Source organism: Punctularia strigosozonata (genome assembly GCF_000264995.1).
Source record: "Punctularia strigosozonata HHB-11173 SS5 unplaced genomic scaffold PUNSTscaffold_23, whole genome shotgun sequence".
In the NCBI taxonomy this organism is placed as follows: domain Eukaryota; kingdom Fungi; phylum Basidiomycota; class Agaricomycetes; order Corticiales; family Punctulariaceae; genus Punctularia; species Punctularia strigosozonata.
The window spans coordinates 15,244-27,302 of record NW_006767455.1 but is presented as its reverse complement, the minus strand read 5'-3'; the positions used below and the strand labels follow the sequence as shown (position 1 = coordinate 27,302).

At 56.9% G+C, this 12,059-nt stretch overlaps 3 protein-coding genes across 3 annotated transcripts; 2 read left to right on the top strand and 1 right to left on the bottom strand.

Moving 5' to 3' along the window:
- The first annotated feature begins 18 nt into the window (after window positions 1-18).
- On the top strand, window positions 19-3,214 carry PUNSTDRAFT_123204 (uncharacterized protein). Its single transcript, XM_007389029.1, has 12 exons — window positions 19-49; window positions 111-122; window positions 182-283; window positions 352-463; window positions 519-816; window positions 872-1,078; window positions 1,144-1,233; window positions 1,283-1,324; window positions 1,394-1,832; window positions 1,887-2,594; window positions 2,643-3,043; window positions 3,097-3,214. The coding sequence occupies exons 1-12, from the start codon at window positions 25-27 to the stop codon at window positions 3,121-3,123; spliced, it is 2,463 nt and encodes an 820-aa protein (XP_007389091.1). The 5' UTR covers window positions 19-24; the 3' UTR covers window positions 3,124-3,214.
- Window positions 3,215-3,433: 219 nt separating this feature from the next.
- On the bottom strand, window positions 3,434-10,903 carry PUNSTDRAFT_128685 (heat shock protein 70). The gene is made up of 17 exons (XM_007389028.1): window positions 10,815-10,903; window positions 10,694-10,762; window positions 10,425-10,638; window positions 9,424-10,375; window positions 9,063-9,370; window positions 8,131-9,008; window positions 7,651-8,076; window positions 7,534-7,583; window positions 7,339-7,477; window positions 7,269-7,287; window positions 7,037-7,215; window positions 6,555-6,987; window positions 4,498-6,501; window positions 4,308-4,441; window positions 4,008-4,257; window positions 3,559-3,949; window positions 3,434-3,505 (listed from the first exon to the last, which is right to left on the bottom strand). Exons 7-13 carry the CDS (start codon window positions 7,701-7,703, stop codon window positions 5,536-5,538), a joined length of 1,839 nt encoding a protein of 612 aa, XP_007389090.1. The 5' UTR covers window positions 7,704-8,076; window positions 8,131-9,008; window positions 9,063-9,370; window positions 9,424-10,375; window positions 10,425-10,638; window positions 10,694-10,762; window positions 10,815-10,903; the 3' UTR covers window positions 3,434-3,505; window positions 3,559-3,949; window positions 4,008-4,257; window positions 4,308-4,441; window positions 4,498-5,535.
- A 186-nt stretch (window positions 10,904-11,089) lies between these two features.
- On the top strand, window positions 11,090-11,589 carry PUNSTDRAFT_139325 (uncharacterized protein; the record flags this gene model as incomplete). The annotated part of the gene is made up of 5 exons (XM_007389027.1): window positions 11,090-11,138; window positions 11,190-11,219; window positions 11,282-11,313; window positions 11,370-11,462; window positions 11,518-11,589. 5 exons carry the CDS (start codon window positions 11,090-11,092, stop codon window positions 11,587-11,589), a joined length of 276 nt encoding a protein of 91 aa, XP_007389089.1.
- Window positions 11,590-12,059: the final 470 nt, after the last annotated feature.

Here is a 12,059-nt window from a genome sequence, read left to right as displayed (position 1 = left end):
TGCGCGACGCACTCGACTCCGACCATGGCCACTGGCTTTGCGGCAGATGGTGAGCTGGCTCCCTGACGTCACAATAACTCATGCTCATGTTATTGATGGCTTCGTATCAGTTGGAAACGTCGCTGGTGAGTACGGTCGGCGAACGGAGGCGCGAGGAGCTGTTGACGACCGCGCGCGTCCGCAGGGCAAGACGCGAAGCCGATGCTCATAGAACTGAAGAATGGAAAAGCGATATGCAAACAGAAGCCAATATTTTACGACAAGTCGTCAGAAACGATGTCCGGTGCGCCTCTTCTTTCACAAGTCGCCTTGGGACATCTGGCTGAAGCACGCCCGTGGTTCTCGATACAGAGCTAGTCAAGTTTCGGGAGCTTCTCGATGAACGTATGTCCCGTCAAGACCCTCAACTTGGCACAGTTCCAGAGGAATACTTGCCACTGATCGCAAAATTGGTGCAAGAAAGGTGCGTGGGTTGCAGGAACGCGCTCGAATTTTCATCCTTACACGCGTATATGCAGCGACAAAGCCATCTCTGCCTTAACGAAGAGTATACATCAGATCCTTCTACCGCCTCACGAGGAAGATGAGGAAGGCCCATCTGTCAAGCCTAGAGTACCCATTTCCGCCTATGCTGTCGAGAAAGCTATCAATTCCGTCGCAACACGCGTCAACTATGGCTTGGATCCCCCCGGAGACGGAACAAAGGTTCCTGCAGTTCTATGCGTGTGGAGGTGGGAGGTCAATGAGGATAAGAGAGATTGGTTACCCAAAGCGGCTCGGGAGAAGGCGGATGCGAGGCTGGCGGAGCGAGTGCAGGTAAGCTACGGCTCCTTTCCGTGTGTGAGGGTGAGAGGCGACGGATATCCCTCAGGCGAAGAATGATCTGCAAGCTTTTGTGGCAGCCTTGCCACAGGCGGAACGGGACGCTTTATTCAAGACGAAACAGCCTCTGAAGGACCGCGCGAAGGCCGAAGCCAACCTTCCGACCGCTACGTCCGACGTGAACATCGTGACCGCTCCTAGTGCGGACGATGTTGCGACAGGGGGATCGCGCCAAGTCACACCGATGAATGGAGAGGTCAGTCTCGCTTCGTGCCACGACTCCGACGCATATATGCGCATGAATCGATGTTGTATCCACAGACGCCCGCTGGACCATCCACTTTAGAGAAGAAGCGTGGACGACCGAAGAAGCCCGTCGATCCGGTGGCTGAAGCTGAGAAGGAGGCCAAGGTACATTCGGCAGAGCTCATATATGTGCGTGGCTGACCCCGTACCGTAGGAACGGGAGAAGGCCGAGAAGAGAGCAGAGAAGGAGGCCAAGGTACGTGGCTTGCTTCCTGGTATTAAGGAAGTGCAAGCGAATATACTGCTCATATGCGCGAACCATCAGGAACGAGAAAAGGTCGAGAAAGCGCAGAAAGAAAAACAGGCGCAAGCCAAGTCGCGCAACATCATGGCCAACTTCTTCAATGCCAAGCCGAAGCAGAAGACGATCAACGGGAGCCATGCGGCCTCCGACAGCGGCAATACCATCAGTCCGTCTGCTTCGAAGAACTCCACTGCGGCAGGGCCTAGCGACTTTGAGCGAACTTTCAAGCCGTTTGTATTGAAGAAGGAAGCAGAGCTGGCGCCCATCAACTGGTTTAGACATTCCAAGGGAAAGCAATCCGAACGGAAGAAGACCAGAAGGAAGGCGAAAGCGACTGTCATTAACGTCGACGAAGCCGACATCGTACATAGCTCTTCCGCCGAAATCATCGAAATCCTCGATGAGGATATTGAGATGAACGACAGCACGTCTCCCGACCTGTCCAAATTGGGAACGCGAGGTTCGTGTGTATTCCTTGGCTTTGTCTTGATCGGAAGCTCAACATGTCGTGCAGAGCACTTGAGTACGATTCTCTCCAGCTTACCGGCTTCTGCGGATCCCTTGCTACGCACTCGGCCCTCGAAAGCGCCCCGGGCCCTGAAGACTCACAGCGCGTACTCAGTACGGCAAATCATGGCTCAGCTTTCCGAGGCAGAGGTTTCCGGCGACGACGCAGCCGTCCGAGAGTTGATTTCCCTTCTGGAAGATCGCACCGCGATACCAGCGCGCGTCTTCGTTTTCCACGAGGACGCGCGCCCAGGCTACTATGGCACATTCACGAAGACCTCCGAGTTGATTGGCCCGCGTACGCCCTTCGCCAAGGATAGTATTGCGTTGGATTATGGCTACGACTCTGGCGAAGAATGGGAGGAAGAGGAGGTCGTAGGCGACGACGTGCACGATGGCGACGAGGTGGAGGACGATGACGCGGACGAGGAAGAGCAGGACTCGGACCTTGACTCGTGGCTCGTCGACGACGACGAGATTGAGGAGGTCGGTACGCCACTGAGCGATAGGATGGATCGCAGCCCGAGTCCGTTCGATGTGCCGCCACTACCACTGCCGAAGAAGCGCAAGGCGGAGAAGGGCACCGGGGAGAAGGAGAAGAAGAGGAAGGTGGTGGTGCCGCTCGTCCCGTTCAACAAGGGTCCATGCTGGGAGAGCGAGATCGGCCGATGCGAATACGAGCCTTTCGAGCAGTATCGGATTCAGATGTTTAACGGCAGGTCATCCTGACATCAGGGCTCAACATATGCTAACCGGTCTTCAGACACGACATTCCCCGTCGACCCATTCACCTTTGTATCGCAGCCGATAGGACAACCTCAACGAGATGGTCAAGCATTGCCTGCTCTGCCTGCTCTGCCTGATCCACGGATGAGCCCATTGGCTTCGACTGACACCATGGCACTCAGCGGAAAGACTCCGAAACCTGGAGTTGCTGCTGCACTCAAGCCGAAACCGAAGAGCAACTTCCCGGAGGCGCATCTACCGTTCCTGCTTTCGAGGATCACGAGCATGGGCACGAGCAGTTTGATCGCCATCGTCGAAGCTGTGTACGCTGACTTAAAGGAGCACAAAGTAAAGAAGAATGCGATCGAGGTGAAGGTTAGAGAGGTCGGCGTGAAGTGTAAGGAAAAAAAGATTTGGGTCGTGAAGGATGAAGTCAAGGTACGTTGTTGCATCAATGGAATATTCGCCAACATTGACCTCGATCGTAACAGGATCGATACCCTCAGTGCGTCTCATAAGCTGGCAGCATCCGGAGATCTTGGGATCGGTACAGGTACATTCAGGGCACAGTTCAGTAGCCATATGCGTGTGTCAGGGGCCTACATATAAACTATTTCTTGCCTCTCGCGCGGGGACTACACTTCTCATTGATTATGTAACACCAGTACTTTGATCTTCCTGCATTTCTTTTGAGGTCTACAGAACTCATTTCTCGAGCTTCGTACGTGTCTGCCAACAAGCACACGAGTGCGGTCTCTACACGGAAGTCTCGCACAACAGAGGATCGTATACGCGCTCTAGCAAACCGTCCTTCTCACCGGCTCCATGATTACTCCGCGGTTTTCTTGTGCGCAAACTGAAGGCGATGTCACAATCTCGCTATATTGCCCGTCTGTCCGGGTGAGTCGCCTCGCTACAGACACTAAAAGCCACCTCTGACACCGCCGCTATAGTAGGCATCCGAACTAGACGTATCGATCGACCACAGCCTTGTCACCATTCACATCTCTCCCTACTTTCTGCGTCTCAACCTCCCAGGTCCCGTCGTTAATCCAGAGGAAAGGTCGGACCCGGCGGAAGTGCCGCTCGGAAACGCGCACTACGATGCGAGCTCCGGATGGCTCACCGTCACGCTGAAGAAAGAGCAGAAGGGGCAGCACTTCGCGGACCTCGACCTACTTCCAAAGCTCCTAGCTCCTAGGCAGGAGACGAAGGCGCCGGTCATCGAAGTTTTGCACTCACAAGACTCGTCCAACCCAGAAAGCCAAGAGGACCATGATGCTGGGCTTGCGGAAGACATGAATAGATTGAATCTTGACGAGGAACGTCTAGAGATTCTCAAAGGCACGATATCTGATATCAGACACTTGAAGCAGAGATTGATACTCACCTCTCTTCTTAGCTGCTGAAAATGACTGGCGCCTTCCTCAGTCCGTTGAACAACCGCTGCACACTTCCCTACGTAAACCGTATGGCTTCCTGGACATGCACTCGAGCTACTTCCTCCATACGTCGCATTCCGAAAACGAGGTCATCTTGTCGGAGCTTACAGACGGGCAGGCTGCGACAGAGATTGAAGCATTAGACTGGCAGGAACGCCGAAGGCGGCGACTATCGCGAGAGGAAAAGAAGTGGGATCCGGAGTACTACATGTACGTGAATACGTGGGCGAGAGGAGCGGGCACTAAGCTTTGCGCTGCAGGGCTGACTATGGCGACGACGAATACATTCAGGAGCTGCTGCATTGGAACCACCCGCTCTCTTTGAGCGACGCTTCGGACATCGAATTCACCGAAGCGGAGAACATGATAATGCTTAACCTTCCTCGAAAAGAATGCAAGTGCACCACCACTGAATGATACCCGCCTTCATGTGACTAAGTAACATTGCAGACCTCGCAACACCCCCGCAGACCCATGCGCTGTACCTGACCCTGCTCACCATCCTCTTCGCCTATGCATACGACGCCCGCACGACGCAGCAGGATCCTACGCCCGAGAGCGCGTGGACGATCGCGTCTCTCGTGCCCGCCTTCGCAGCGCTAGACCCCGCGCCGTATGAAGTTCCCCGCGAGGCAGAGCCAGCAGTGGACGAAGAGGAAGAGGTCGCAGACCTGCTGGTGCTACCCGGGCGCGAACGTTATTCAAAGACCTCGTCAATACAACTCCCGTCATCTGCACAACCACACATCGCGTCGCCGTCCTTCATGTTCCCGGTTGAGGTGCTGGAGGCGACCGTCATCACATCTTACCGCCGCGTACTCGCGTTCCCGCTCTACCGCTCTTGGGCTCTCGCCGAAGCATGCAAATCGGATGTCGCGTCTTTCCTATCCAAGGGTAAGCTCGTCTTTCCTCATCCAACTCCCATCATACCCGACGCTGAATCTCGCTTCAGGCAAACGTGCAGTTATCCGCTGCCTCCTCGAACTGAAGCACATTCTCGACCACCACGACGTCTACTACGTCTTCAGCAAGATATGGATCGACGATTTCCTGGTATGGATCGCGCTGCAGCCGGACGAAACCGTCCGCGACCTCGGCAAGTCGTTGGCGGCTGTACGAGTGCAAAAGAAGAAGATCGGTTGGGACCTTGAGGCCTTGGAGGCCGCGGTACACGAGCAGATGGACAGGGAGTCAGATAGCGACGACGAATCGGCCTGATCATCTAGCCTTCGTGTCCCTATAGTAGTCTACACATTCGCACAGCACTTTCGCGGTCCAAGCGCACAATAAAGCGTACAAGGCCAAAAAAGAGAGCAAGTTGCGTTTTGATGCGACACTAACAGAGTACATCGCGGATGACACATGCACAGCGAACATCATCGACAATCGTACGTATGGGTGAGGAAAGAACAGCAGGAAACAAATGCCATGAGAGTGGTGAGGGAGCAAGAGAGGGATGATGATGCACGGGCTGACGGGTTTTTGGTTTTACCGAATGCCAGCGGTCGCCTTCTGGAGGGCGCGCTTGATGCCGAGCTGAGCCTTGCGCAGCTCGTCCGCCGTCGAGTCCTCGATCTCGAGCTTCTCGAGCGCGCGCGCGAGCTCGGCCTCGACCTGACCCTTCGCTCCGCGCTTGAGCTTCATGCCGATCTCGGGCGACGTGATCGTGCTCTCGACCTGGTGGATGTACGCCTCCAGGTCCGACTTGGCCTCGTGGCGCGCCGAGAACTCCTTGTCCGCCTGCTTGAACTGCTCCGCGTCCTTCACCATCTGCTCGATCTCCGCCGACGACAGACGGCCGACCGAGTTGGTGATGCTGATCGACGCCTTCCGGCCCGACGCGCGGTCCATCGCCGAGACCTTGAGCAGGCCGTTCGCGTCAACCTCGAACGTGGTGACGAGCTCAGCCTGGCCTCGCGGCATGGGCGGGATGCCGTTGAGCTCGAACTCGCCGAGGAGACGGTTGTCGCGGCACTGGGTGCGCTCACCCTCGTACACGGGGAAGGTGACCGTCGTCTGGTTGTCCTCGACGGTGGTGAACGTCCGGCTCTTGTTGGTCGGGATGGGGGTGTTGCGAGGCACGACGACACCGAAGACATCGCCCTGCATCGCGACACCGAGCGAGAGCGGGGTAACATCGAGCAAGACGAGGTCCGCAGTCTTGTCCGAGGTCTGGCCGGTGAGGATGGCGGCCTGGACGGCAGCACCGTAGGCAACGGCCTCGTCGGGGTTGATCGACTTGTTGAGCTGACGACCACCGAAGTACTCGGACACGAGCGACTGGATCTTGGGGATACGGGTGGAGCCACCGACGAGGACGATGTCATCGACCTTCTCGCGGGGCATCTTCGCATCCTTCAAGACCTTCTCAACGGGCTCGAGGGTCGACTTGAACATCGCCGCGTTGATTTCCTCGAAACGGGCACGGGTGATGTTCGCGGAGAAGTCCTCGCCCTAATCAGTTGAACGTTAGCGTCAAACAGACGACCGTGGATGTATGCGCATACCTGGAAGAGCGAGTCGACCTCAACGGTAGTCTGAGCGACCGAGGAAAGGGTGCGCTTAGCACGCTCGCAAGCGCTGCGCAACCGCCTGAGGGCACGAGGATCTTCAGAGATGTCGAGCTTGGTTTTGCGGAGGAACTCCTTCTTGAAGTGCTCAAGGAGGGTGTTGTCGAAGTCCTCACCACCCAAGTGAGTGTCGCCGGCAGTCGCCTTGACGGAGAAGACACCGCCGGTGATGTTGAGGAGGGAGACATCGAAAGTTCCACCACCGAGATCGAAGATGAGGACATTCTTCTCCGCCTTCGACTGACGGTCGAGACCGTAGGCAATGGCGGCCGCGGTAGGCTCGTTGATGATACGGAGGACATCGAGACCGGCGATGGCACCAGCATCCTTGGTGGCGAGTCGCTGGGAGTCGTTGAAGTAGGCGGGGACGCTACATGGGAGATGAGTTGAGGTCTATAATATCAGATTTGGATACATACGTGACGACGGCCTTCTTGACGGTCTTGCCAAGCTTGGCCTCAGAGATCTCCTTCATCTTGGAGAGAACCATGGAGGAGATCTCCTGGGGAGTGAAGGTCTTCTCCTCGCCGAGGTACTGGACCTTGATCAGAGGTGATCCGTCCTTTTCAACGACCTCAAAGGGCCAGTGTGTCATGTCCTGCATCCACGGTTAGTATCTGCGTTCTCAAACGGCCATATCGGATAGCTTGCCTTCTTGACATCGGGGTCGCTGTAAGAACGGCATTAGTGAGTGCGTCGGCAAAAGCAAGGATATACATACTCGAATCTCCGGCCGATCAACCGCTTCGCGTCGAAGACGGTGTTGCGCGGGTTCATCGCGGCCTGGTTTTTTGCCGCATCACCGATGAGGCGCTCCTCGTTCGAGAAGGCGACGTATGACGGTGTTGTGCGGTTGCCCTCTGCGCTCAAGCTCGGTCTCCAAATCCACGCAAGCAGGTTCACTCAAAACACTTACGGTCGTTGGCGATGATCTCTACGCGGTCGTTCTGCCATACACCGACGCAGCTGCAAAAGCCGGGCCGTCGTAAGCACACCACTTTTTTCCGACGACTGTTGGGCAGGGTGTCCTTACGAGTAGGTGGTGCCAAGGTCGATACCGACGGCGCCTTCGAAGAGATCATCCATTTTGCGGGCGAGATGGGCGGGGACGAGGGAGAGAGGGTAATAGGCGGAAGGTGAAGGGAGGTGAGAAGAAAAAAATCGATGCGGGAGCTGATGGTGCGCCGAAGCCCACGTGCTCTGACCACTCTCCCCCGACTTCGCCACACCTTGCGCCGCTCGCGCTAACTCCTCATGGCGACTCCAGCGGGCACCAGCTTACGCTCGTGGCTAGGGAGCGCGACCCGCGTAGTGCGACGGAGAAATGTGCGCGTAGCGTCGCGACATCCGAGCCGGTCTGCGTCGACGGCACCGACGTCGGCTGCTCACCCGGAATATTTGGAGACCCCGGAAGACTGGACAGAGCTCCAGGAAAATAGGGCAGCGTATAAGAACCTTGGTGAACGCATCCGCTCTACTGAAGCCTCGTCAATCTGCTGAAATGTCGCTGCAGTCGACCACATGTCCCAATTCGGCTCGACCCAAAACCGAGAGAATACATGGCAGCCGCACCACACCCTGCACCGACCGACAGGGCCGAACGAAACGACGCTCTCCGCCCTCCTCGCCGCCGGCGCCCACCTCGGACACTCGACCTCGCTCATGAACCCCAACTTCGTGCCCTACGCGTACGGCACCCGCGCCGGGATCACCGTCATCGACATGGACGCGACGCTGCCCCTCCTCCGACGCGCAGCGAACGTCGTGCGTGGCGTCACCTCTCGCGGCGGCTCCGTCGTCTTCGTTGGCAGCCGCCCAGACCTCCGCCCGGCCGTCAAGCGCGCGGCAGAGCGTCTCGGACCACAGGGCTACCACGTCGGCTACCGCTGGTTACCCGGCACGCTGACGAACAAAGAGAAGGTGCTCGGCGAGGAGCAGGTCGCGGCGTTCAAGGTCGTGCCCGACCTCGTCGTGTTCCTCAACCCGGCCGCGAACCTCGCTGCCATTCGCGAGTGCGCGATCGAGCACGTCCCGACGATCGGCATCGTCGACTCCAACGTCGATCCGCGCGTGGTCATGTACCCCATACCGGCGAACGACGAGAGCACGCGCACGGCAGAGTTGATCGCGGGCGTGCTCAGCATAGCGGGCCGGGAGGGGGTTGCAATCAAGGCGGAGATCGAGCGGCGGGACATAGAGAGGGCAGAACGTGAAGAGATCGCAGAGGAGAAGAGGGAGGCGAGGCGACAAGCTGCTCGTGCTCGTGCTCGTGAAGAGGCAGAGGTCGCAACCCCATTATACTAGACTTCGCCTGCATCCTCATCGCATTACAGTACATATACTATTGCTATTATCACCTCGCACTGCCAGACTGGCCTTCGTGCCAATACCCTGCACCACGAAAATCAGACTTCCACTGTTGTCATGAGACGGGAATCAACGCACGTTCAGCTGCTTCGATGGCCCGAACGTTGCCTTGCAATTTGTTGACGGTCTCGAACCATTCGTCCTCTTCAACGCTGTCAAAAACGATGCCGCCGCCTGCTTGACCGTATAACATCCCGTCCTTGAACAACATGGTCCGGATTGCGATGCATGTGTCCATCTCGTCAGATGCGAAGTCGAACCGCCCGACCGCACCCGCATACACCCCGCGCCTCTCCTTCTCCAGTGAGTATATCAACTCGATGGCCTTGATTTTTGGTGCGCCGGAGACGGTCCCGGCTGGGAATATTGAACGGAAGGCATCGAATCTACGACAGGCGATGAGGGATACCGCAACAATGCTTTCTGCGTATAATCGTACCTGGTCAGACCATCGCGCAATTGCCCCGATACTTGCGATGTCAGATGTATAACGTGGCTGAACTTTTCGAGCTTCATGAGGTGGTCCACTTTGACCGTCTCGGGCTGGCACACCCGATTCACGTCGTTCCGTGCCAGATCCACCAACATGATGTGCTCCGCACGGTCCTTCTCGCTGCCGAGCAGCTGCGCGCCCAACATCTCGTCCTCCTCGACCGTCTTCCCGCGCTTCACCGTACCCGCGATCGCGTGATTGTACACCTTGTTCTTCTCGACCTTGCACAGCGTCTCGGGCGATGCGCCGACGATCTGGAACTCGCCAAGGTCGATATAGAACATGTACGGGCTCGGGTTCACCTGCCGCAGCTGGCGGTACGCGTTGAACGGGTGCAGCGCCGTCGGTTTCGCGACGCGCTGGGACGGCACGGCCTGGATGATATCGCCTGCGACGATGCGCTCCTTCAGCTTGGTCACGAAGCCCTCGTACCCCTCCTTCCCAACGTTCGACACCGCCTCGCGCCCGAGCGCGGACGCGGGGATCGGCGCCTGCGGCGGTTCGGGCGTCGTCTGGGCGAGCACGTTTTTCGCGAGTCGGCGCGCCTTCGCGACGGCGGTCTGATATATGAAAGCGAGATTGACCGTGTTCGCGTCGTCTGGGCAGAAAACGTGGGCAACGACCTTGAGCGTCTGGAAGAGGTGGTCGTAGATGAGCAGCGTGTCGACGAGCATGAATACGGTCTCCGGGATCCCGAGCGGGTCCGCGAGCTCGCACGCCGTCTTGGGCTCGAAATGTTGTACGCAGTCGTAAGAGACGTAGCCGACGGCGCCGCCGGTGAAGGTCGGAATCTCGGGGATCTTGACGTAGCGGTAGACGCTTAGCTCCTTCTGCAGCGCCGTCATAGGGTCGCCAGTGATCTCTTCGTTCGGTCCGGTTTTCACGACCTTCAAGGGGTCTAGGATATGCGTTAGTCGCCGAGGATAAACTGAGAAGTGCAAGCTCACCAGCTCCAATGAAGCTGTACCGGGCAAGGTGCTCTCCCGACACGACTGACTCCAGGAGGAAGCTGTACATCGAGTCCTTTGCTATCCTCAGGTATGCCATGACAGGTGTGATGAGGTCCCCGGGGAGTTCGACATAGACAGGTACAGTGTTGCCTTGCTTTTCGTGCAGAATGATCTTCTCGACGACATCGAGGGTCGGGAATGCGGGAAGTTTCTGAATAGAGCATATCATGGATATATGCGTCATATTAAAGTGAATTGTAACGCACCTGCGGATCCATACTGTCCTGAACGATCAAGCCAACTTTATGGACGTATAATATCGGGCTTGAGACAGCCTGCAGCGCCAGCTCTCAGCTTCGCTGACGTCGCGTCGCACTGGTGACTGACCTTGACCAGTATAGCCCAAAGACGTTCAACAACGAAGATTCAAAGGGGTATCCAAGAAAGATGGCCAGGGAAACCGTCGGCTTGGGCATGATGATTCGATCCAAGAATCTTGAAGCAGGAAAGCGATCACATGATCTCATAGCACCTCTGTGCTCCGAGTCGAAGTGACGTCGACCTCGAGCTCGGCGTTGAGTATCCTGTCGTTACCTCGTTCACGCGTCTCAAAGTCGAACAAGAAGAAAGACCGCTGAAACGCGCGGTAACACGATATCGAAATGTCCGCAGGCGCCGCTTGGGGAAAGCTCGCCTTGGCTACCGTCGGCAGTGTGTATCCGATGCTGTCCTTCCGAAGGACCTCTACTGAACCGATTACAGTCATGGGGTTAGGCTATGGACTCATGGTTTGTGAGTACACGCTTATGCTTGCTCGCTACTGTCCCCGAGCTGATGCGGCAGAATCCATACAGCGACCGTACCAACGCCTGAGCAAACCTATCAAGTCTGAAAAGCGTTCTATTGCCTAAACACGATACTGACATTACGCCCACCCCCTAGGCAATGTCTCCCGACCTCCGAAGGAAGGTAGACGCAGCTCGTGCAGCGAGGCTAGCTCAAGAGGATGCGACGAAGCGGCAGTTAACAGCACAGGTCCGTCCACACCTTCTCAGACCACCCGTTGCGTAGTGACGCTAAATTGACGCAGGCTCCGGATACAAAAGACGCGGACAAACCACTATGGGCCGATTCGCCGCCGCAAATCAAAGCGAGATCGTAGCCCAAAGACACATACCGCTCAGCGGATACCCACTTGACGCGTTCCCCAGAGTGAGAGCCCCTGTACACGCCGACCATGTTATACTTACTGCCGTATACTTAATAAACTGCCTTTTCTGAAGTCTTGCGTCGCCCAAGGAACTCCGCGGCAACCGCTCAAGTCCTTGAGTATAAATCGTCACTAAAGTCACTAGGACATCTTCTTACGGCCGGATACTTAGGATGCTACCGAGGCGATCTAAACGGCGCCACGAGGCAGCAGGGTAAAGATCGCGCGAGCCTATAATTGCCCGCTTGTGGATGATCGATTACTAACGCAACGATTTACGACCCGTCCGTGGTGGCGGAGGGCGGATCGAGACCGTCGGTGTGAGCATCCACCGACTCTCAACGCTCGCGATACGTGTGATCCCTGTGGGCGTCAGGAACGACACCGGAATCTTCCGCGCATGCATCATAGGCGATACATCG

What these genes read in the sequence shown, in the direction of transcription:
- PUNSTDRAFT_128685 (XM_007389028.1), bottom strand. Translation starts at nt 7,703, where the DNA reads ATGGATGATCTCTTCGAAGGCGCCGTCGGTATCGACCTTGGCACCACC. An exon ending in GACCTTGGCACCACCTACTC is followed by an intron (nt 7,584 to 7,650) that starts GTAAGGACACCC and finishes CGGCTTTTGCAG; the next exon opens with CTGCGTCGGTGTATGGCAGA. An exon ending in GTCAAGAAGGCCGTCGTCAC is followed by an intron (nt 6,988 to 7,036) that starts GTATGTATCCAA and finishes TCTCCCATGTAG; the next exon opens with CGTCCCCGCCTACTTCAACG.
- PUNSTDRAFT_123204 (XM_007389029.1), top strand. Translation starts at nt 25, where the DNA reads ATGGCCACTGGCTTTGCGGCAGATG. An exon ending in AAGCTGAGAAGGAGGCCAAG is followed by an intron (nt 1,234 to 1,282) that starts GTACATTCGGCA and finishes CCCGTACCGTAG; the next exon opens with GAACGGGAGAAGGCCGAGAA. An exon ending in GTCCAAATTGGGAACGCGAG is followed by an intron (nt 1,833 to 1,886) that starts GTTCGTGTGTAT and finishes CATGTCGTGCAG; the next exon opens with AGCACTTGAGTACGATTCTC.